This window comes from Muntiacus reevesi, chromosome X (genome assembly GCF_963930625.1).
Source record: "Muntiacus reevesi chromosome X, mMunRee1.1, whole genome shotgun sequence".
Lineage (NCBI taxonomy): Eukaryota > Metazoa > Chordata > Mammalia > Artiodactyla > Cervidae > Muntiacus > Muntiacus reevesi.
The window spans coordinates 17,810,712-17,833,610 of NC_089271.1; the positions used below are offsets into that span (position 1 = coordinate 17,810,712).

At 40.2% G+C, this 22,899-nt stretch overlaps 1 protein-coding gene across 3 annotated transcripts in view; it reads right to left on the reverse strand.

The window, feature by feature from the left end:
• SH3KBP1 (SH3 domain containing kinase binding protein 1) overlaps positions 1-22,899 on the reverse strand; it is a 338,270-nt gene that overhangs the window by 127,513 nt on the left and 187,858 nt on the right. Inside the window, exon 1 of one of the 3 annotated variants that reach the window (XM_065915719.1) lies at positions 10,895-10,962. The exons of the other annotated variants lie outside the window; for them this stretch is intronic. Within the exon in view, the coding sequence (XP_065771791.1) occupies positions 10,895-10,909 (15 nt within the window). The 5' untranslated portion in view covers positions 10,910-10,962. Of the gene's footprint in view, positions 1-10,894; positions 10,963-22,899 lie in introns of those variants that run through there. 3 annotated transcript variants of the gene reach the window in all.

Genomic DNA, 22,899 nt, shown 5'->3' on the forward strand with positions numbered 1-22,899 from the left:
TATGATAAACCCACAGCAAACACTATTCTCAATGGTGAAAAACTAAAAGCATTTCCTCTAAGATCAGGAATAAGACAAGGGTGCCCACTCTCACCACTATCATTCAGCATAGTTTTGAAAGTCCTAGCCATGGCAATTGGAAAAGAAAAAGAAAAAAAATGAATTCAGATTTGAAAAGAAGAAGTAAAACTCTCACTGTTTGCAGATAACATGATACTATACATATAAAACCCTAAAGATATTATCAGAAAATTACTAGAGCTGATCAGTGAATTTAGTAAAGTTGCAGGACACAAAATCAATACACAGAAATCACCTGCATTCCTATACACTAGGAATATATAGGAATGTATAGCAATGAAAAATAAGAAAGAGAAATTAAGGAATTAATTCCATTTGTTATTGCAACATAAAGAATAAAATACTTAGAAATAAACCTACCTAAGCCACCCTGGTGGCTCAGATGGTAAGGAATCCACCTAAAATACAGGAGTCCCAAGTTCAATCCCTGAGTCAGGAAGATCCCCCAGAGAAGGGAATGGCTGCCCACTCCAGTATTCTTGCCTGGAGAATTCCATGAACAGAGAAGCCTGGTAGGCCACAGTCCATGGGGTCACAAAGGGTCAGACAGGACTGAGCAATTAACACTCATGAGGAGACAAAAGAGCTGTATACTGAAATCTATTAGACACTGATGAAAAAAATCAAAGATGACATAAACAGATAGAGAGATATTCCATGTTCCTGGGTTGGAAGAGTCAATATAGTATAGTCATTGTGAAAATGACTATACTACCAAAAGCAAACTACAGGTTCAATGCAATCCCTATCAAATTATCAAAGGCATTTTTCATAGAACTAGAACAAAAAATTTCACAATTCGTATGGGAACACAAAAGACCCTGAATAGCCAAAGCAATAATGAGCAAGAAGAACGGAGCTGGAGGAATCAACCTTCCTGACTTCAGACTACACTACAAAGCTACGGTCATCAAGATGGTATGGAACTGGGACAAAAACAGAAATACAGACCAATGGAACAAGATAGAAAGTCAAGAGATAAACCCATGCACCTATGGGCACCTTATCGTTGACAAAGGAGGCAAGAATATACAATGGAGAAAAGATGGTCCCTTCAATAAGCAGTGCTGGGAAAACTGGACAGTTACATGTAAAAGAATGAAATTAGAACACTTCCTAACACCATACACAGAGATAAACTCAAAATGGATTAAAGACCTAAAGGTAAGACCAGAAGCTATAAAATTCTTAAAGAAAAACACAGGCAGAATACCATATGACATAAATCACAGCAAGATCCTCTATGACTCACCTCCCAGAGTAATGGAAATAAAGTCCAAAACAAACAAATTGGACCTAATTAAACATTAAAACTTTTCCACAGCAAATGAATCTAAAAACAGTGTGATAAGACAACCCTCAGAATGGGAGAAAATAATAGCAAATGAAACCACTGACAAGTAATTAATCTCCAAAATATACCAGCAGCTCATGCAATTCAATATCAGAAAAAACAAATAACCCATCAAAAAGCGAGCAGAAGACCTAAACAGACGCTTCTCCAAAGAAGACATACAAATGGCTAATAAACACATGAAAAGATGCACTCAACATTGCTCATTATTAGAGAAATGCAAATAAAAACTACAATGAGCACCTCACACTGCTCAGAATGACCATCATCAAAAAATCTACAAGCAATACATGCTGGAGAGGGTGTGGAGAAACGGGAACCCTCTCATATTGTTTGTGGGAATGTAAATTGACACAACCACTAAGGGGGACAGAATGCAGATTCCTTAAAAAACTAGGAATAAAACTAACATATGACCCAACAATCCTAGTACTGGGCACATACCCTGAGAAAACCACAGTTGAAAAAGACATGTACCCCAATGTTCATTGCAGCACAGTTTACAATAGCTAGGACATGGAAGCAACTTAGATGTACATCAACCAGATGAATGGATAAAGAAGCTGTGGTATACAACAGAATATTCAGTTCAGTCCTGTTCAGTCGCTTAGTCATGTCCGACTCTTTGCGACCCCATGAACTGAAGCACGCCAGGCCTCCCTGTCCATCACCAACTCCCGGAGTTTACCCAAACTCATGTCCATTGAGTCGGTGATGCCATCCAACCATCTCATCCTCTGTCGTCCCCTACTCCTCCTGCCCTCAATCTTTCCCAGTATCAGGGTCTTTTCAAATGAGTCAGCTCTTCACATCAGATGGCCAAAGTATTGGAGTTTCAGCTTCAACATCAGTCCTTCTAGTGAACACCCAGGACTGATCTTCTTTAGGATGGACTGGTTGGATCTCCTTGCAGTCCAAGGGACTCTCAAGAGTCTTCTCCAACACCACAGTTCAAAAGCATCAATTCTTCTGCGCTCAGCTTTCTTTACAGTCCAACTCTCATACCCATACATGACTACTGGAAAAACCATAGCCTTGACTAGACGAACCTTTGTTGACAAAGTACTCAGTCATACAAAGGAATGGATTTGAGTCAGTTCTAAGGAGGTGGATGGACCTAGAGTCTATTATATGATGAAATAAGTTGGAAAGAGAAAAACAAATATCATATATTAACACATATATATGGAATCCAGAAAGTTGGTACTGATGAATTTATTTGCAGGGCAGCAATGGAGATGCAGACATAGAGAACAGACTTATGGACATAGAGAGGGAAGCAGAGGGTGAGAAAAATGCAGAGAGTAGCATGGAAACATATACACTATCATATGTGGAATAGATAGCCAGTGGGAATTTGCTCTGTGACTCAGGGAGCTTAAATGAGTGCTCTGTGACAACCTAGAGGGGTGGGAGGGAGGTTCAAGAGGGAGGGGACATATGTATACTTATGGCTGATTCATGTTGATGTATGGTAGAAACCAACACAATATTGTAAAGCAAATATCCTTTGATTAAAAATGAATAATTTTTTTAAAAAGAAGGAAAAAAACATGAAATCACCTACTTTAATCATGTGCTTTCTTAAACGGCACTTTTTGTGGTTATATGCTATTTTCTAAAGGCATATTTTTTTTAAGAGGGTGTGGGGAAGACAATGTGCACAGCAAAATATCCAACTGATGCATTTTCTGGTCTTTAGAAATCCCTTGTCCTTTTCTGTTACAATGGAGAACGTTCATTTCAGTGCTCTCCACATTTGAGTTCCCGAGAGCAGCAATTCCTCTTTGTGCCTTCCACAAAGACTCGCTATAGGCTTGGCACAGAAAAAACAATACAGATTCACGGAAGATTTGACAAAGGAGGACAGAGGCCAGTGATGGTACTTCTGGAGTTTATAACCTATTCCCTACTCCCAAGTTACTATACTTAATCTTTTTCAGACAGCTGGTCTTCAGATGATCATCTAGCCAATTCTACAGGGACTTTCAGGGGAAGATTTCCACACCGTTCCCATCATAGGACAAGGAAGAATTATCAGCGCTCACTGTTGGCTGTGCATGCATGTGAAGTTGCTTTAGTCATGTCTGTTTGCGACCCTATGGACTGTAGCCTGTCAGGCTCCTCTGTCCATGGAATTCTCCAGGCAAGAACACTGGAGTGGGTTGCCATGACCTTCTCCAGGGGAGCTTCCCCACCCAGGGATCGATCTCACATCTCTTACATCTCCTGCATTGGCAGGCGGGTTCTTTACCACTAGCACCACCTGGGAAGCTACTTCTCTCTTATTTCCAAGCTGGCCACCATGTCTCAAATTAAAGGGGACTCCCTTTTTCTCATCCATCAATGGGACCAGCGAATGGTCAATCATTAACCCCAACATAATTCTTCATTTCCTCCTCAACTCTGTTTGTCCTTCTCTCTGTCACAAGGACCGACACTACTCCACACTCCCAAATCATCCCCTGAGTTCTAGTTTCCTGACTATCTTCATTCGCTGCTTTCTGTCATCACCTCTTAGAGTACCCCTTCTTCTTTCTAGTCATTCAGTTTCATGACAAGATCATCAACCCATGTTAGATCTTCATTTCACACAGAATTTTCAGATTAATGTCAGGGTTGGGCTTCACACAAACACACTGCTTTGTGGCTCTATTAAACCACTTTAGTACTGTGATGTCTCCCTGACCCAGCTGTATGTCTTTTGGTTTCTCATGAATTTTCTCAAGACCCCTTGTCCTCTCTTACCTGGACCACTTTTCTCCTCTTCTGCCTAATGACCTATGACTGAAGGCTCTAGTCAGAAAAACCTGGAATTGTTTGAACTCTTGGGCAATGAATGCAAAAATTATACCAAAATGTCAGAGATCCTATAACACTTGACTGTAAGCACTGTAAGAATTAATTATGCTCTGCTCACCTCTATGCTGCAAATCAACAACATGACATGCATTGCTTAGGCAGATTACATCCATGCATGGGCACAGAGTTACCATCTTCGTAACATTTCAGCCTCTTCTGAGTCAAATATAGCAGTATCTGTATTCACATCACTTGAAAAAATAGAAATCTAAATTCTGAGCAAGTCTACTTTCTCTGCTACTAACAACACCTGAATGCAGAGAGGATACTGGGATTTGAAGCAAAAGAAACTAAATCTAAAATTGAGACATATAAGACATAAACTGTATCCTGCTCTCCCAATGCAGTAACTAGACAGTGCTAGGCACTGTCCCAAGAGGACATATTTGGACAATTCTAGGATCTAAAGTCTTGTCATTTTATATCTTATCAATTTTTCTTAACAGTCTAGAAAAGGTACCCAAGAAGTTTCAGAAAAGCTGCTTCTGGTGAAGAGAAAAAATGAGAAATCCAACGAAGAAATCAAAATAAAAAGAACAGACTGAGCAGATGCTACCAAAACAAATGGAGCAAAACATATTAAAATCACTGGCGGGTGAAAATGCTTAGTAAGTGAAAGAAGAAAAAGAAAATGAGGCAGTAAATCCATCTTTATCACTTCTAACATCCTCAGCTTAAATGAGCAAAACAGAAATATAGCTTCTAAATGACAGAGACCCCCAAATATCTCTGTTCGATTTTCCAAAAATTGCTTCCTAAAAATTCAAGGATGAGTTTAATTGGGGTGACACTCCTGAGACAGGCCACTTGTGAAATGACTTAACCATGGTCCTTTGATGAAGAACTGGCTTTTAAGGCAATCCTGGAAAACTCTTCATTTGTAAATTGTTCATTTTGCAGCCCTAGTTTAGAGAGAGAGAAATCTCTATTAGCGGTGTAAGTAGGGGTTATTATAATTATGCTTCCATGTGTTTCTAGAGCATTTATGGGTATGTATTAACTCAGAATCTGGCTTCTGACATTAGGAGTCTGAGTTGAGAATAAGGCTGTCATCTCATACTTTTTCTTCCTTCATCTCACACCTTTTATTTTTTTTTTCAGTGAGAACATTATCTTTTAAGTTTTTTTTCCCATTTATTTTTATTAGTTGGAGGCTAATTACTTTACAACATTGTAGTGGTTTTTGTCATACTTTGACATGAATCAGCCATGGATTTACATGTATTCCCCATTCCGATCCCCCCCCCCACCTCCCTCTTCACACGATTCCTCTGGGTCTTCCCAGTGCACCAGCCCCGAGCACTTGTCTCATGCATGCAACCTGGGCTGGTGATCTGTTTCACCATAGATAATATACATGTTTCGATGCTGTTCTCTCAAAACATCCCACCCTCGCCTTCTCCCACAGAGTCCAAAAGTCTGTTCTGTACATCTGTGTCTCTTTTTCTGTTTTGCATATAGGGTTATCATTACCATCTTTCTAAATTTCATATATATGCATTAGTATACTGTATTGGTCTTTATCTTTCTGGCTTACTTCACTCTGTATAATGGGCTCCAGTTTCATCCATCTCATTAGAACTGATTCAAATGAATTCTTTTTAATGGCTGAGTAATATTCCACGGTGTATATGTACCACAGCTTCCTTATCCATTCGTCTGCTGATGGGCATCTAGGTTGCTTCCATGTCCTGGCTAATATAAACAGTGCTGCAATGAACATTTGGGTGCACGTGTCTCTTTCAGATCTGGTTTCCTTGGTGTGTATGCCCAGAAGTGGGATTGCTGGGTCATATGGCAGTTCTATTTCCAGTTTTTAAAGAAATCTCCACACTGTTTTCCATAGCGGCTGTACTAGTTTGCATTCCCACCAACAGTGTAAGAAGGTTCCCTTTTCTCCACACCCTCTCCAGCATTTTTTGCTTGTAGACTTTTAGATAGCAGCCATCCTGACTGGCGTGTAATGGTACCTTATCTCACACCTTTTAAATGGCCTTGGATGCCACAGAAAACTACAAAACAGGTTGCTGACTGACTGAATGATCTCTGTGATCTAAATTCTTTATATGTAAGCAAAGACAGACCACCATGCAAAGTAAGCTGAATGGCTTGTTTTAAAGTTGCAAGAATACTAGATTGGTTAGCCATTCCCTTTTCCAGGGGATCTTCCCCACCCAGGGATTGAACCTGGGTCTTCTCCATTGCAGGCAGATTCTTTACCATCTAAGCCACCAGAGAAGCCTCCAGAGTGAAAATGTTAGTTGCTCAGTCGTGTCCAACTCTTTGTGACCCCATGGATGGTAGCCCACCAGGCTCCTCTGTCCATGGGATTTCCCAGACAAGAATACTGGAGTGGGTAGCCATTTCCTTCTCCAGGGGATTTTCCCAAACCAGGGATCAAACCCAGGTCTCTTGCATTGCAAGAAGATTCTTTACTGTCTGAACCACCAGGGAAGCCCTTTCATAGAGCATTACACTTAATCCATCCCACTGAAATCTAGTTGCTTAGAACATCATTTAACAACTAGTGAGAATCTCTGAGAGAAAAAGATAAGCTAGGTACTGAAGCATGATCATTTTAACGGCCACACAGAAAATTTTAAAACCTTGAACTTCAGGAACCAAAAGTATCTGCAAACTCTAGGACTATAAATATAATGAAATAATTGTTAATACATGAACACAACAGGGCATGATGAAATACTTACAGATACCTCAGCCCACCCCACTGAAGAATGTCCACTGAAGCAAATGAGCATGTTGGCAAATGATGTGCAAAAGGAAGGACTTTCACCTCTTGTCCCCAAGGAATTCCAGAGCAGAATGTGAAGAGAGAAAAATCAAACATAAAACTGCTTTCCCCACAACGTAAGATGAAACAAGTACTATCATTTAGAATTAAAATAGTATGGTGGGGGAGGAGGAGTGGGATGAATTGGGATTGGCATATACATACTATTACGCATAAAACAGACAACTAATGAGAACCTACTGTATAGAACAGGGAACTCGACTTAATGCTCTGTGGTGACATAAATGGTAAGGAAATCCAAAAGAAGAGAGGAGATATATATATATATATGTATGTATGTATGTATGTATATGTATGTATGTATGTATGTATATATGTATGTATATACACACATACGGCTGATTCACTTTGCTGTAGAGCAGAAACTAACACAACACTGTAAAGAAACTATACTCCAATAAAAATTTTTAGATAGAATTAAAATAGCACAAAAGAGAAATTCATCTTCTCTTAAAAGAGTGGCTTTGAATCCACCACTCTTCATAAACCTGTCACCCTTAAACCTCTGAAGCTCAGCAACCACCAAAACTCTCTGCTCATCTGTTCTGCAGGAGCCACAGAAACAGGGGCAACTAATTCTTCCTTGAAGCAATTTTACAGTCTCTTGGGATCATGTACCTGATCTGCTAGTTCATAGGGATTCTCAGAAGACTTTTTTCTCAACTCATCATTCTAAGATGAGAAGAATAATATCCTTTCCTTTTAGTGATAGACAACATGAACACATGTTAAACACCAATCCTAACCACAATGAGACACTACTTCATACCCAATAGGATGGCTATTATTAAAAAAGAGAAACAAACAGAAAATCACAAGTGTTGGGAAGCAAATGGAGAGACTGGAACTCTTGTGCATTGCTGGTGGGAATGTAAAATGCTGCAGTCACTGTGGAAAACAGTATGGAGGTTCCCTCTAATATTAAAAAGAGAATTACCAGATGATCCAGTGATTCTACTCCTGGGGATATATCCCCCAAACACTGATAGTAGGGATCAGTATAGCAGTGTTCATTGTAGCATTATTCACAGTAGTAAAAAGATGGAAACAACCTAAATGTTTATCAGTGGAAGGATGTGTGTGTGTGTGTGCTAAGTCGCTTCAGTTATGTCCTACTCTGTGTGACCCTATGGACTGTAGCCCGCCAGGCTCCTCTGTCCATGGGATTCTCCAGGCAAGAACACTGGAGTGGGTTGCCATTTCCTTCTCCAGGGGATCTTCCCGACCCAGGGATTGAACAGGGGTCTCCTGCATTGCAGGCAGGTTCTTTACCCTCTGAGCCACTAAGGAAGCAACAGAGGGACAGTTAAACCAACTGTGATTTACCAATACAATGGAGTATTATTCGGCCTTAAAAAGGAAGGAAATTCAGGCACATGGATGAACCTTGAAGACATTATGCTAAATGAAATAAACCACAAATGGACAAATATTTTATAATTCCATTCACACAAGTAGTCAAAGAAAAAGAAAGAAAGTAGAAAGGTAACTGCTAAGTGGAGGGGGAACTGGGAGTTAGCATTTAATAAGCACAAAGTTTTCAGTTTGGGAAGCTGTAAAAATTTTGGAGATAGATGGTGATGCTGGTTGTATAGCAATATGAATGTATTTAACACTACTGAACTGTACACTCAAAAAGGAATAAAGTGGTGTCATGTTATATATATTTTACCACAATGAAAAGATTTTATACTTTTAGAAGGGTACACAGAAAGCTCTTATGGGGGATTTCCACTGGGAAGTAAAGTTAAGTATGGGATTGAGATAAGTCTTGGTTTTGTTCTGCTGGAATTTTTTTTAATCATATACTTATTTGGGTTATTTTCATTTAAAACAAAAACAACCAGAATTAAGTCACACTGTAATCTGGAAGTTCCTCTTTTAAAAATTCAGTCAAAGGAAATAATCAGAGAAGGTACAATGATGAATATACAAAATGTTATTTTTAATAGCAAAAATCTGGAAGCAACCTAAACGGTTATCACACAGGGAGTGGTTCAATAGATGGTGGTGCATCTTAACAATGAATGATCACACAGCTCTCTGACAGAAATGGGGAACTCATAATATATTAAATTTTAAAAATTAGTGACATTTAATATGACCTCATTATTGTATGGAGAGTAATGTGTGCTACATGCACATTCAGGATCAGATAAAAGTCTAGAAGATGCATATAAAATGTTGACTATGGTTATTCCTGGATTATAGAATTAAGGACAATTTCTATTTGTTTCTTCGTATTCTTTAACTTTGAGTTGTTATTATTATAATAATTATTGCAAAGAGCTTCTATAAGCAGAGGAATAACAGAGCTATTTCCATTTTGAGAAACAAGTAAGCAAAGGATTTGGGGGGTACTCAGCAGTGCAATGAGTAGTTTACAGGTCACTAACCTTTAAGGGGCCCATCTCCAGGCCCTCATCTGATGGAGCCAGAGAGGCCATCACCAAGAATTTTCCAACGTATGCTTCATCAAGCTTTTACTCTTTCCCCAAATGAGGAGTCACCATCTGGATTTTGTATATAAATACTTAATTCTGATTTTTACTTTTCACAACTCAGATCAGTGACATCCAGTGATAAGAATAATCAGCAAATTTAAGATATCTTTCAATAGGAAAATTCTTTCAATCCATTGCAGATGAATATATTTTTTATTTTAGTCAACTGCTGCCTGCACTCATGTCCTTCTAGGCAAGCAACAGACACCATTCAAAAAACTTTTCAAGAAGCCCTCCTACTCTTAAAATAGTGTGTTAAAACAGTGTGTTTCCTTTTTTTCATGCTATTTTCATTTTATGTAATTGTGAAAATATTATGTTAGAGCTGACAGAAAAAGACATAGAGGGATATATTTTATAGATATCATCAACTTGTCCCTTAAAATTTTTTTTTGCAACAAGAAACAGGAATATGGAAGACATATGACACATTGAAAGCCTTACTTGTCCTGTGGCTTATTTAGGGAATTTTATTTTGTGTTTGGAAAATGACAGACTTCTGCTTTTAGGTAGACAAATATGAACAACTCACAGAGAGAAACCAGATCACCTATTACTAGCAAACTCTTAGAAAATCAAATAATTTAGTGTCTCTATTTTACCCTGTATATGAGCAAACAAAGAGAAATGTCCAGTATTACAAAATCAGTCAAAGATCTTTACCTCAATAAAAAGCAATTCAGCAGCACCCAGAAGTCACTACTCACAGCTCCTTCAGTCACCAGGCAAACTCCAATGTCCAAGCCCCCCACCCAGAGTGAAACGCCCCAGTGCTGGCTCACTCTGTGCGGACGTGGTCTTCTCTCTTAAGCTAACCTGAAGAGTAAGCCGCATTTGTTTACCACGCTAACATCTGTAATTGCTAAACATCTCGGTGACATGGTGTAACAGTTACTGCTTGTGCAAACTGCCCATCCAAATTACTCTCTGCAGTATGAGCACACGAAAACCCCAGACACAGAGAGATTAGAAACATCTGTAAAAATTAATGGCCAAATTGACCAAAGTGGTGGGGGGTGGTTAAAACAGCTAAATAGATCCAGTGTCACATCTGATTTTAGAAAATAATCCTCCACATTATAGGTTGTTCCTTAACCCATTCACAGCAACACCCCCTCCCACCTCCACAGGGGATCCTAGCTAGCAAACACTTCATTTTAACCTACTAATGCAAACTCATCACAAAGCTTGTTAGAGAACAGTATAGACAAGAAATACAAGTTAAGGGAACTTATTCCATCTCTAAAAGAAAATAGAAAAAAAAAAAAAAAAAAGAAATACCTCTTCTCCCATCATGTAGGCAGCCTCCTCTTTTCAGTTTGAAAAGGTCCCAGAACTACCCTGCAGCCCTCCCACTTCCTTCCAACAGCCAAAAGCACGGAGCCTGAAGGACCCAGCCTAACCCTGAGTCATACTTGGGACCAAATGAGCAACGGGGAGAACAAAGCTCTCATTTGTTTATGGTTCAGGAAGCCAGGGCCGATTCATGGCTTGGGTGGCTTCGCGAAAAGTCCTCCTCCCTCGCCTACGTTGCCGCAGGAATCTAGGCTGCCTCCTCAGACCCACAGGTGTGACCACTGGGACAAGCAACAGACTCAAGGAGCGTTTGTTTGGCAGGACTCGGCAACAACTTCTGGTTAAAAACGTCAGAGAGAAAATAAAAAACCCACTATCTTTCAACAGATGACATGATTTGGGAGCGAGAGATGTCTAAGATATGGTTTGTATATGAAATGCCCATCATGAGAGTGCCTGTATTTTAAAGAAATAAAATTGTTGTAAAACACAAAAATGACTCATTAAAAAAAGACAAAATCTGAAGAAGGAGAAGCAGCCATGCCTTTATAGAAACACTTTCCCTAGGAAAAATACAGCAAGATTGCTGCCAGCCATGTCACTGGGAGTATCCTAACAGATAGGAATAAAGTGTTTAAATAGAAATCTTGCTTTTCGCCTAAGTGAGATACCATTTTAATTATCATTGTGATGAATTCAGAGCCCAGTGGTTAAGAGTTCACAACTCTATAGCCAGAGCTATAGATCAAATATCTAGATCTATATATCCATCTATATATATCTATATATATATATATATAGATATATATATCCATCTATATATTTATCTATATATCAAATATCCAGCTGGGCCACTTGCTAATTGTGTGATCTTGAGCAACTTATTTAGACTGTGTTCACCTCAGTTTCCTTATCTATAAAATGGGTATAATAGCACCATGATACAGGGCTATCTGGCAGATTAAATAGATAATATATGTAAACTGCTTAGAAAAGTTCCTGGCACACAGGAAGTACCCTATGAGTGACTATTACAAATTCAAACTCACTTCAATAGTATCCTCATCTTACTACAGTTTGCATGTACACAGACTTTAATAACCGGTTTTCGTTATTAACTATGGTTAATTTTTAAATTAAGCTCATTCAAAAACCATTTATTCAGTATTTATTAACTACCTACAGTATGTAAAGGGCTTTCAATAAGATGCTGTCCCAGTCCTCAAAAAACTTGCAATCTGCTTGAGTAAATAAGGCATAGATCTGCTTATGTATCAAGCAAGAAAACACATGTGGGAAATGTCACTTGGCTGAAAATGGCAAGTATGATGCATGTACCACAGAATTAGCATTTTGAACTTAGAGGACAGATAAGAAATCCTTACCAAAACCTAATTATGATGGGAGGGACAAGACAAGTCATCTCTGCACAAGAACTCCAAATAAATAATGTAGATACTCCACCCTGAAGCAGGTGAGCTCAATTTCCCACTCCTGAAGAGCGAGGCATGTACAGTGACTTCTTCCCAAAGAGTTGATGGAGAAAAGGAGAAAAAACAGACCAGCTTTACAGTGGAGATAACTGCTAAACACTCCCTCAGCTGGGAGACCAAGGTCAACATTACCAGTGAAAAGTCATGTTCAGACCATGGACCCTTTCTCTGATGGGATGAGAACAGCACTCCACCTAAGTGGATCTCCCCCCAAATCCATCATTTCAGTCAAATCACGAGAAAAACATCAGACAAATGCCATCTTGAGTTCATCCTACAAAATTTTGCAAAACTGCCAAGGTTACCAAAGACAAGGCAAGTCTGAGAAACTGTCACAGCCAAGGGGAGCCTAGGAAGACCAGGGCAAGCAAATGTAATGTGGTCTCTTGGATAAGATCCAGGACAAGAAAAAGGACTTTAGGTAAAAACTCACGAAATCTGAAAAGAGGATGGACTTTAATTAATGGCAACATTAGTTCACTAATTATGATAAACACTATATTCATGTAAGATACTAGTAACAGAGGAAACTGGCAGTGAGATATATGGAAACTCTGTATTATCTTCACTATTTTTCTATAAATCTAAAACTATTCTAAAATTAAAATTTTCTTTAAAAATGAATTAGGAAGATAAGTCTGCTGAATGTACATGTATATATAAATAAATGTATATACGTGATTTATAGACACACATGATGATGTTCATGACTATACACATCTGCATATATATATATATAAATGTATTTAACATGTATATAAATGTATTTAATGCCTTCTCAGCCTAATTTTCTTATCTCTTCATCCTAAGCCTAGCTATTGATATACATAGTCGAATGCCGACTCCTGGCATTTTGCTTTCCATAACAAACAAAAGAGTTTTCTTTGAAAGGAAACTTGGCTCTTCTGTCAGTTCTGCTGCCAACCCAGTCTACAGCGGCCCAACTCAAAGAGTGTGCATGAGGTGGGCCCATCTGCCCCTTTCCAAGAGCTACTAGAAGTTCCTGGTGCCTGGCCAATTAGTCATCAACCACGGAGCCCTGAGACTGGCAACTCTCCCAGCTACTTCCTCTCCCATCGCCAGTCCACACTGCCCAGCACCTCCCCAGTTTTCTCTCTAAAGTGCCAATGTGACCAAAACACTTCCTGTCAGAACCCCTCCACCAGTGTGCCAGCCCACCCGAGATGCAGCCTTTGAGTAGGCTGGCAGACCTGAGGAAATAGGGTCAGGCTTTCTTGCAACTCGGGCTTCCCTGGTGGCTCAGCTGGTAAAGAATCTGCCTGCAATGCGGGAGACCTGGGTTCGATCCCTGGGTTGGGAAGATCCCCTGGAGGAGGGAATAGCTACCCACTCCAATATTCTGGCCTGGAGAATTTCATGGGCTATAACAGTCCACGGGGTTGCAAAGAGTCAGACACAACTGAGTGACTTTCACTTTCATTTTTCCTGCAACTCCCCGCCCCCAAGACCCCTGCTATCCAGCCAGACCCAGCCCGTGGCCATCACCACACCCTCCCCTGGTCCCTGCACACACTGCTGGGACCATGAGTCTCCAGGTATCTTTTAACACTTGGCTCAAATGTCACTTCCCTTGAAAAATCTCCCCTACACACTCTTCCCTCCCCCGAGACCCCAGGCAAGTTAGCAGCTCCTTCCTCTCTAATGTCCTTAATGCTTTGGACATAGCTCTGCCAGTCCTTTTCCCCTGCATCATAATGACTTTTAATATGTACTCACTTCTCTCTCATGTAAGGACAATCCAAAGCACTAAATGAGAGGCCTGTATGTGACAGCTGATCTAAGGCGTGATGTGGGGGAGGAAGTGTGAACTCCATTCCAGTTAACTACACCAGAGCCGCCCACCCCCTCCCCTTCGCCCCCGCAACAAACAACCTGCCAGGTGAAAAGTCTGCACACATTATGCTAACACAGCATCCAGACATGCTACCTAGTCAATCCCTTTCCAAATGGATTGCCGTTCCTTAGCTCATTTATCTAGAAATTTCAGAGCTGCCGCTGCTAATCCATAAAATACATTCAATAAAGCTTCAGTGAATGAACGAATGAGTCAATTAATGAGCAAATGGAACAGTAAATCTACAACCAGGCTACAAGCAGACCCCAAACAGAACGAGTCTTCCTTTATTCACATGCTTGGATTAGGATAAAACATACTCATGTATCCAGTCATAAATATTTATTGAAGGCCACCTATAGTTTACCAATGATTTTCAAGGAACTGTAAAAACAATGGTGACTAACAAAGACAGGGTCCAAAATAATGGACTTAACTTTATTTTTTAGACTTATTTTTAGACCACTTTGAGGTTCACAGAACAGTGAAAGGAAGATGCAGAGATTTCAGATAGCCTATACCTCCTCACATGCGCAGCCTCCCCTACTATCAACATTCCACACAAGAGTGATATATTTGTTACAACCAATGAACCTCCTTATCACCCAGGGTCTCTAGTTTACCTTAGGGTTCACTCTTAACTTTTCAATTCTATGAGTTTGGACAAAAGTTTTGTATTGGCCAAAAAGTTCATTCTGTAAGATGTTTCAGAAAAGCCTGAATGAACTTTCTGGCCAACCCAATATAATGACGTGTCTATCATTATGGAATCATACAGAATTATTATTTAGTCACTAAGTCGTGTCAGACTCTTTTGCAACCCTATATACTATAGCCCACCAGGCTCCTCTGTCCATGGGATTTCCCAGGCAAGAATACTGGAGTGAGTTGTCACTTCCTTCTTCGGGGATCTTCCCAGATCAGGGATCGAATCTGTCTTTTCTGCATTGGCAGGTGGATTCTTTACCACTGAGCCACCTGGGAAGTCCCACCATACAGAGTATTTTCAGTGCCCTACAAGTCCTCTGCACAGCACTTACTTTTCAATGGCCGATACTGAAGACTTGGTGATGTCAAACAGCTACCACAGATGTAGCAAAATTTATTTCTACTTCTCCAAGTGTTAAAATTTCCATAACAAAAAGTTAAAGACATGATCCTGGAGACTGCACTGCTATTTACAGGCATTCTTGTTCTAACAACCAGAAAGGTAACAATAACTACTAACGTTAATTCAGTGATTATTCTATGCCAGGCACTTTGACCCATTTTTGTGTGTGTTACTTAATCTTCCTAACCACCACATGAGCCAGGTTTTCTTGCTATTCTGATTCTACAGATGAGGAATCTAAATTTGTAGATATAATAATAATAATAATAATAATAATTTGTCCCTGGAAGAGGCAGAATTAGGATGTGAACATTGGGAATTCTGACCTTCATGCTTAATAACCACTATATTCCTAAAAACACAATATTAAGGCCTCCTGGGAATGTGATTCTTGGTGACCATATGGCTGCTATTAAACATTTCATGGAAAATACACTATCTGAATGTTTTAGAAAGTATACATGAAACACACATAAAATACTAAACAGCACCTACTATGTCCAAGAGTAACCCTGTATACTGTTTCTGGTTCCCTTTTCCTACCACCAATCTTCTTACCTTTCCTAGATTAGGAAAGATAACACGTAAAGCAAAGTCTGAAAACCTCAGAAACTTCATTCAGCCCAGGCAACCAGTGGGCATCTCAATTCCATCTGCTCTTTAAAAATCACAGGACTTTCATCTGCTAAAGAGATATCACAAAATCTTATCTTTCAACCACTGTGAGAGACATTCAACACTATAGGTCTCAGATAATCATGACAAGGTTTGACCCAGTTGTGTTTCATTAATCAAAGTTTGTATCATTAGCTCCTGGGATTCCCCACAGCTAAGAGTCTTCAAAGGATTAGAGACAGAACTCTCATTTTTAAGGAACTAAGATAATCACTTTAGATGTTTACATGTTTTAATCTTACATCACTATACAGCTTGATGAATTTTTACTAGTAGAGATAAAAAGACTACCTGAGATATATATGACGATATTAAAATTTCTCTTCCTGCAATTTGGCTGATTAAAAAATTGATTACTAGCTCATTTATATGTGACTTTAATTCTAATTTTCTGTTACAAGTAAAAATTACAGTGTTGATATTATCAAGGCATTAATTTGGATGCCTGTGATTCTATAAATGAGATTCAAGATGATGAGAATTAAAAAAGAGACTGATGCAAACACAATATCTAGCTGTGGAACACAGTAGAAAAAAAAGAAAGAAAACAATCATTGAGAGAGAGAGAGATCATAATGGAAATCAACTAAGACAGTAAGACCATGGAGCTTCTTGAAGGGTTTCTTTGTAGGGAATCCAACAGGGTAAACAACCAACCTAGAAAAATATTTTTTCCAATCTGGCCATTTGAAGATCCCAGACCAAAGAGACTACTTTTCTCATTAATTCAGGGGGCCAAGACTAGCTGTACCTAGGGCACTTAAGCATGGAATAAGCTGGTACCAAAAAGCCAGGATTATTCTATATAAAAATATATCAGGGACTTCCCTGGCAGTCCAGTGGTTAAGGTTTTGCCTTCCAATGCAGGGGCTGCAGGTTTGATTTCTGGATGGGGAGCAAAGATCTCATATGTCTGCCTTGGCCAGAAGACAAAAATCTAAAACAGAAGCAATACTGTAACAAATTCAATAAAGACTTTGAAAATGGCCCACATCAAAAAAAATAATAATAATAACAGGTTAGGTAGGTCTTGGGACTCACCTGTGCATCTGGAATTGACCTACCCAGGTGTAATATCTGACATGTCTTTTTTTTTTTTTTTTTTTTTTTTTAGTTGGAGGCTAATTACTTCACAACATTTCAGTGGGTTTTGTCATACATTGACATGAATCAGCCATAGAGTTACACGTATTCCCCATCCCAATCCCCCCTCCCACCTCCCTCTCCACCCGATTCCTCTGGGTCCTCCCAGTGCACCAGGCCCGAGCACTTGACTCATGCATCCCACCTGGGCTGGTGGTCTGTTTCACCATAGATAATATACATGCTGTTCTCTCGAAACATCCCACCCTCACCTTCTCCCACAGAGTTCAAAAGTCTGTTCTGTACTTCTGTCTCTTTTTTGCATATAGGGTTATCATTACCATCTTTCTAAATTCCATATATACGTGTTAGTATGCTGTAATGTTCTTTATCTTTCTGGCTTACTTCACTCTGTATAATGGGCTCCAGTTTCATCCATCTCATTAGAACTGATTCAAATGAATTCTTTTTAACAGCTGAGTAATATTCCATGGTGTATAACTGCCATATGACCCAGCAATACCACTTCTGGGCATACACACCAAGGAAACCAGATCTGAAAGAGACACGTGCACCCCAATGTTCATCGCAGCACTGTTTATAATAGCCAGGACATGGAAGCAACCTAGATGCCCATCAGCAGATGAATGGATAAGGAACCTGTGGTACATATACTGACATGCCTTTTTGAGCGTATTTGGCCAGGACTGATCACCTGAGTGACTCGTGAAAAGGGAAGGAGTTCAGAAAAAGAGTGAGACCAGAGCGGGGTCACAGGGAAGCAGACTGATGAGGAAGTTCTCTCTCTGGTAGGAGATAAGGTATAAGCCATGTTCATGAGAATAAGGTCCTGTCTGGGTTGCCTTCTTACAGTCTCTCAACCCAATCTCTAGGTGAATGACTCTAAAACCCACACCCACAGTTCTCTCCCCATCACTTATTTACCCAACTGTTTGATGGATGCCTCCCCTGATGGTTCCACAAGGACCTCAAAATGCAGTTAGTCTAAGACTGACCCCATAACCTTCCTTCCCAAATATCTTTCTCCTCCTGTGTTCTCTAATCAGGGAATGATATTGCCATCCATCCAGCTGCTGAAGTCAGTTGCCCGAGGCATTCTCTTCAAGTCTTTCCTCTCCTTTATCCACCACATACTATCAAACTTCTTGATTCTATCTCCAAAATATTTCCCCCCAATACTTATAATAATAGTTCAAAGCTGTTAGAGAGAAAATTTGTTCATCTTATCTTGATGTTTCCTTCCATGTAAAGGGGAGACCAAACGGACACTCTCTCTGGACACTCTTGGCCTCTGGGCAGAATTGAACACTCTTGGAACTCTCTGTCTCCCTATTCATTTTCTCTTGGGAGAGTGAAATGACTTCTCTGACATGTGAATTTAGGAAAAATAAATTGGGCAAGCTTAGTTAAGCTCTTCTTTCTCCTCCTCTTGGAAATTGACTCTCTGCTGTTTCCCAAGGAGCAGGCTCTTCTATATCACATGGGTCTGCCCGAGTCCAGCATCACTGAGACTGGGTGAGTGAGTCTGTCTAATTCTGGTGATCAATAGCTAGGCCCATTTGATTCTCTTGATCTATATCCTCCAAATTTGCCTTCATCAATAACAACATTGTAATATAACACAAGTAGAGAAACAGACACAGATCATAAATATATAACTTGAGAAATTTCTACAAAGTAAAATAAGACCTATGTAAATAAATATACCATGTTCATAGATTGGAAAGGTGTCAATTCTCCCCCTCAAAGTATCTACAGAGTTCAAATAATCCCATTCAAAATCCAGAAGGTTTTTTGGGGAGTAGGGATTAATAAGCTGATTCTAAAATTTATATGAAATGGAACAGCCCAGGAAATCTTGAAGAAGAGAAATAGAGTTTGTGTAGTTATAGTACCAGAAATCAAGACTGACTACAAAGCTACAGTAATTAAAGTAGTATAGAATGACCACAAGGACAAACAAACCAACAGAACAGAGAGTATGGAAGTGAACCACACATACACAGTCACTTAAATTATGACAAAGGTGACCTTTTTGATAAACAGGTGATCTTCAGAAAGGATGATCTTTCTGATAAACAGTGCTGAGTCAACTGGACATCCATACTGAAAAAATAAGCAAAAATAATATTTTGATTTTCCATCCACTGACTGACCTTAATCATTAACTGGTTTAGAACCTACAAATAGGGAGATTTACTGGTAGAGTCAATATAAGTTTCTGTGAACCTCTCTTCTGAATTCTAGTTACCTGTCATCTGTAATCCACTCCTCCCACTGCAACTTGGAATAGTTTCCCTAAACCGCATATCTGATCATGTCCTTCTCTGCTGAGAACTGCTCCCCACTGCCCTCAAATTCAAGTCCAAACTCCTTAACAAGTCTCACCAGGCCCTTCCTAACCTGGGCCCTGCTTTCTTCTTCATTCTCATCTTTCGCCACTTCCTGCTGGAAGCTCGACACACATTCTGTGCTGTTTTCTTTTCCCCTCAAGGCATTTATACATGTTGCTCTTTCCACTTTGACAACTCTATTCTCCTCTGCCTGATGAATGTGTACTGGACCCATGGTTCTCAGACTAAACATCACTTCCTCTAGGAAGTAGGTATACAGAGACACACATGAATACACACTCTCCAGCCTCGCTAACCACTCACCACTTCCTGCCATGCCCAAGGTTTCTTACAGCACAGCATTATGTTCTCAGCCTGGTCATGGCATTCCCCACACTGTATTATTCTTTCTTGTTTACTTTTCTGCAGCTCCCTGATGGGCAGTGACCTGTTCTTATTTACCACTGTATTCCCAGTGCCGAGCATATAGTGAATACTTAATAAATACTAGCTGAAATGAGTTACATTTACAGTTTCTAAGTATTTTCAGCTATATAGCATTTTTTAAAAGTCCTATGATTCCCTTGTAGTGCAATGGTAAATAATTCGCCTGCCAATGCAGAAGATATGGATTCGATCCCTGATCCAGGGAGATCCCCTGGAGTAAGATATGGCAATCCATTCCAGTTTTCCTGCTTGGAAAATCCCATGGACAGAGGAGCTAGTGAGCTACAGTCCATGGGGGTCACAAAGAGTTGGACAGCACTTAGCAACTGAACACACACACACACACACACACACACACACAAAGTAGGCTAGGTGTAAAGAGTATTCCCATTTTACAGATGGTCCGACTGAGGTGAAGTCAGTTTGTAAAGTTCAATCAGCTAGGACAGTGTTACCACACCTTTCTAATCTTATGATATTTAACTTAGTTCACCTTTAGCCACACCATATTTTCCACTGTTTTTGATATAACACATATTTAGCTCTGGGCTAAGTTTAAATGGTACATTTTCCCCCAAGTTTTTTTTTTTTCTTTAACCTTTATCAGAGGAAATTTCCAACATGTACAAAAACAGAGAACAGCATACTGAACCCCTGTGTATGCACCACCTAGTTTCAACAATTATCAACTCATAACCAATCTGGTTTCCTCTGTTCCTCACCCACTCTTCCGTCTTCCAACTTACTGCAAGTAAAATCCCAGACAGTAAATCATTTCATCTATAAATACTTCGGTTAAATGGTGAATTAAACGCATCATTCACAGGCATATTCACAACTGGTAGTGTTAAAAAGGTTCATAACTGGGGTCCTTCCTTATAGTTCACTAAGAGAAGCAAGAATACTAATTATTTCCTTGTTGTTACAGGTGGGTGTTAAAGCTACACCAGTATCTCTCTCCTGGTGTTTAATCATCAGCATTCAACCACTCCGGGTAGGGTGATACAGATTAAAGCACAGGTAAAATAAGCACAGAATTTTCAACTGACTCAGAAAAGCGGATCTTAGAACTTCCCCCACTTGAACAGAAGGCACACTAGAACGCTCGCAGCTGTTAACAATTATTATAGCCCTTTTTTTCCCCTCATGTAAGTTATCAAACCAGTCATGTTAGAAGGTCAACTGCCCCAGTCTAAGTGGAAGACCTGCTTGTGCTTCACTGAACACAGATGCTGTCACATGAGATCCAGTCTGTGCTTCTGCAAAACTGAAACAGCGAGCTCAACTCTCAAAGGAAACTTCCTTGTTCAAACATAAATCTTTGACGCAGAACTATCTCAAAAGCGATGAGAACCAGGTTGTACACTAGTAAAACATCATCACACTCATGAGCTCCCACGCCAGGTTGTGCAATAACATAATGGATCCATAAATCTATGGAACTATCCATGGCGCCAACAACAGGGGGTGGAGAGAGTTTTAAATCCTCTTAGATGCTGTAAAAATTGTCCGCTGCCAGTAAAACAGGCTGGGAAGTTTACATTTTCCCCAGAGACTTCACAATGAGAAGCAGGCTAAGGGAGCTGCCAGCACATGGTTTCATTCTGCAAACAAATCATGAATCAAGATGCACACATGTGTGTGTGTATTACTCTGATGAAGTTAACATTTCATGTAAGACCGATGGCAATCAATCTTGTTTCACAAAGATGCAGCGAACCATACAACTACTCTATTTCCAACTATATAACTGTTATCACACTCAGTCCCCTCATTTTATAGATGTCTGTAATCTCTAAAGTGCTAGTTTTCATATTATTCCTGTAACTAATACTTACTGAGCACCTACCATGTGCCATACACTGTTCTAAGCACATAACACACATCAGTGAACAAAGAATAACCATAACCCAAAATAAACACTATGTCAGAAGGGTGCGAGTGCTAGGGAAAACAAAACGTGCAGTGCAGGAGGGGCCAAGGGGGCAGGTTTCTGAATGACGGGGCATCAGGGAGGACAGGCAGGCAGCCTGGCAGGCATCAGGGAGGACAGGGGGCCGATGGTAACAGTGTCCGGGCAGAGGCACCCCAAGCGGGAGCACGCATGGCACCTGTGAGCAGGAACCAGAGGGCTGGGTGTGAGCAAGTGGGGAAGGAGCGGTGAGCAGGGAGGTCCAAGTGCCCATGGGGTTCAGGTCATCCTGGCTCGTGGGCTGTGGGCAAGATTTTCACTTTGGTTCACGGGGGAGTTTCTACAGGTGTTTGAGAAGAACAGCATGACCCTGGCGACACGGACACTAGGCTGCAGGGAGGGGAGGCCAATGAGAGGTTACTGCAGTGATGGTGAGAGCAGAGGCACAGCAGAGCTGAGCGAGGTGCCAGACACACTTGGGGGCAGCGCTGGTGGAGCTGCCTGATGGATCGGCCATGGGATGTGAGGAAACAAGGGGAGGGAGGGACCACCCCAATGCTTTTCTCCCAAGTGATGGGAGGGGGCATGGCATTGTCCTCAACTGAGATGGGAGGGCTGTGGGCAGTGATTGAGGGGGAAGATTATGAGTTCTGGTCCAGACAAGCCGATAAGAATTTCAGAACAGCAAGTGACTTTTTCCCAATCTGCCTTCAGTTGTTCTTGTTAATTTGCCACAAACTTGGCCATGAATAAAAAAAAATACAATTAAATTCTTTTCCAGAGTTTCAGGAGTTCAGTAGCTAGTGAGATTTCTCTACAGAAATGGTGTGTTACACTGCTATACTTAAAATGGATAACCAACAAGTACCTACTATACAGCACAGGGAACTCTGTTCAATGTTATGTGGCAGCCTGGATGGGAGGGGGGTTTGGGGAGAAATAGATACATGTATGTGTATGGCTGAGATAGATAAGAATTTATCTTATATAAAATTGTCTTATATAAGAATTTATCTTACATAAAAATAAGAATTTAAGAACTTCGAATGGAGATGTTCAA